The 2545-nt window shown below is 49.3% G+C and overlaps 1 protein-coding gene across 1 annotated transcript in view; it reads left to right on the forward strand.

Moving 5' to 3' along the window:
* Positions 1-280: 280 nt before the first annotated feature.
* Positions 281-2545, forward strand: part of PIK3R6 (phosphoinositide-3-kinase, regulatory subunit 6) — a 20387-nt gene continuing 18122 nt past the window's right edge. Inside the window, exon 1 of the mRNA XM_010179522.1 lies at positions 281-293. Within this exon, the coding sequence (XP_010177824.1) occupies positions 281-293 (13 nt within the window). The remainder of the gene's footprint in view (positions 294-2545) is intronic.

A 2545-nucleotide genomic window follows, 5' to 3' on the forward strand; every position in this document is an offset into this window, starting at 1 on the left:
TGTTGTGCTCACCCTTAGGGCTCTGCCTCCTCACCAGACACCCTCCCCACAGGGGTCCCGTGCCCAATGTGTCCCTATGGCTTTGCACTCCCCCCAAGGGTTCAGCCTGAGCCTGATCTCCACCGCCAGCCTGAGCCGAGCGTGGTCTCTATTTATGCAGGCACGACACAGGACCCAAGGCCATGCCCGTGTGGAGTGAGGAGTGGCTGCGCACTCACCCCGTCACTGCAGACACCCCACGGCCCCCCAGCCTACCCTGTGCTGCAGCCTCAGCCTGGCCATGGAGAGTGCAGGTGGGTGATTCCAAGCCCCATGGGGTGCTGGGGTGGGGGTCCCAACTACCTCATCCACTTTCTTGTGCCTCGATTACCCTCTAATAAAATACGTGGGTGTCCAAGAGGGATCTGCTGTGGCTGGACAGACCTTGCTCTTTGCAGGGTGTGGGCAGACCCTGCTGTGCAGGTGGAAAATGAGGCACAAAGCAACTGAGGGGCAGCCAAAATATTTGCTATAGAAGGGCAGCTTGAAAGGACCAGATCTGGCAACCATTCATATTTGAATTTTAAATAAGTTTTATGTATTATTGTATATTTTTGTGTGTCCATTTTTTCCCCATCTGACATTTCAAAAAGCGGTGTTGGTCTCCTGGCACTCTGAGGTCAGGTTATCAACACTGAAATGTTTTATTTCATTTCTAAGCCACTGCTGTTTGTTGCTGGTAGGTTGAGACTGTTTTTAGATCAAAGTGCCTCCTGTTTGTGTTGGAGTGAATGCTTCAATGCTCTGCTCCCCATGAAGAAACCTCAGCATATCATGACTGCAGTCACTTTGATTTAGAAAAAGAGGACAGTATTTATATCAGTGCTCAGGAAAAACTTCCCCTCGTAATTAAAAACATACACAAATGAAAAGAATAGGAAATTTCCAATAGTCCATTATTGCATAATTCCCTAGGGCAAAGCCAATGAACCTAATAGCGAAATTGAGGAGCTTCACAAAATCACTGGAGAGAAAAAAAAGAGAGAAACTGTAAATTTCCAGAACAAAATTTTGACATTTCCCCACATGACAGTACGATGGCATGATCTGTGCTGGCAGAGATGGAACTCCCTGTGTACACACACACAACTCCACCAGCACATGTGAATAATTGTGGACCCAAGTGTCTGGTTGTTTTCTACCATAGCTTTGACTGAAGCCACAGCAGTAAATACTCTGCAGAAGCTTGATTTGAACAAATCCTCTGTACAAGTGCCCATAAGGAGATGCATTTACCTGCGGGTAGTAAATAGGAGAACTATTTTGGCTATTGGGGTGTACTTAGGAAGAGGCCATACCCAATACTTTAAATTTTGCATTTCCCAGTTGTCTTTGATGCAGGGCTTGTGTCTGATGTCTCCATGCCCTGGTCACCATCTCACTGGACCCATGGCACTGCAGTCTTGGGCTTAGAGAGGGCAGGAGCAGCTTGTCATGTGTCTGGCCATGCTGTATGCCCTGTGAGCTGGTGACCAGGACAAAACAAGGATGCTGTGAGGGGCAAAGGGTTGAGACTCTCTGCTGTGCATCGCCATTGGGAACAGTGGCACCGCTGGGGTGCCATGTCTGTTTCCCTGCATCATGGCCCTGGGCCCGCATACCCTGTAAAAAGCACAGTAGAAGAGCAAAAAAATAATCTCCGGTTTTTGCTTCAACCCATCCTGAGATGGTGCATGGGTCTGCATGGATTGAGGGGGTAGAAGCTCAAAGCTGCTCCATCTCCTACCTGATCATGTCCTCATGGTCCTCTGCCCACAGGAGCACCCAGAGGAGATGCCCGTGTTTGGCTGACCCTCCCACTGAGCTGGAAAAGCCCTTCTGTATTTTCCTATCTTCCTTCCTGTAGCTCTCAACCAGCTCCCAACTCACCTGCCCCAGCCTCTGTTCCTTGTGAAGCCCAAAGCACTGCCTGCTTCACTAACCAGGCCCAGCCCACTTGACTTCCAGAGCCAAGGAAGAATGTTTGGAAGCTGTGGTCCTTGAGCACATCATCCTGGCTGCCTCTTGTGTTTCTTGTAGGCAAAGATGAGTGCCCACCACTGTACACCTGCCATTTCTCTCATGTTAGCGAAGACAGAGCTGGGGTAGAAGAGGGTGTGGAAGGAACAAGTAAATTCAGGAGCAAAACTGGGCAGGAAATGTGGTGGCAACACCACCAGTCTCAAAAGGCAATCCCATGTGGATGAGACAGCTCAGACCGGGCAGTATGTGTCTGGAGCTCCCTTAGGTCTTGCATAAATTTCTCCTTGCTTACATCCTTGCCATGCAAGTGAGACCCACTCAGCCACTACTGGCAATGGTGGATCTCAATGGTGAGAACACCAGGGCAGGAACCTCCCCCAGGACAGAGCCCAAACAGCTGAGATCCTTCCCCGGATCACGCCATGTTCTGGCTGCTCCAGCCTACAGCTTCCTACAGAAGGAGAACATCATCTAATAATACCCAACTTTATGTAATGCTCTTTTTTTACTACAGAGGAGCAAGAATTGTTTTTCTGATAGGGAA

The sequence above is a fragment of the Mesitornis unicolor genome, unplaced genomic scaffold (assembly GCF_000695765.1).
Source record: "Mesitornis unicolor isolate BGI_N332 unplaced genomic scaffold, ASM69576v1 scaffold12862, whole genome shotgun sequence".
In the NCBI taxonomy this organism is placed as follows: domain Eukaryota; kingdom Metazoa; phylum Chordata; class Aves; order Mesitornithiformes; family Mesitornithidae; genus Mesitornis; species Mesitornis unicolor.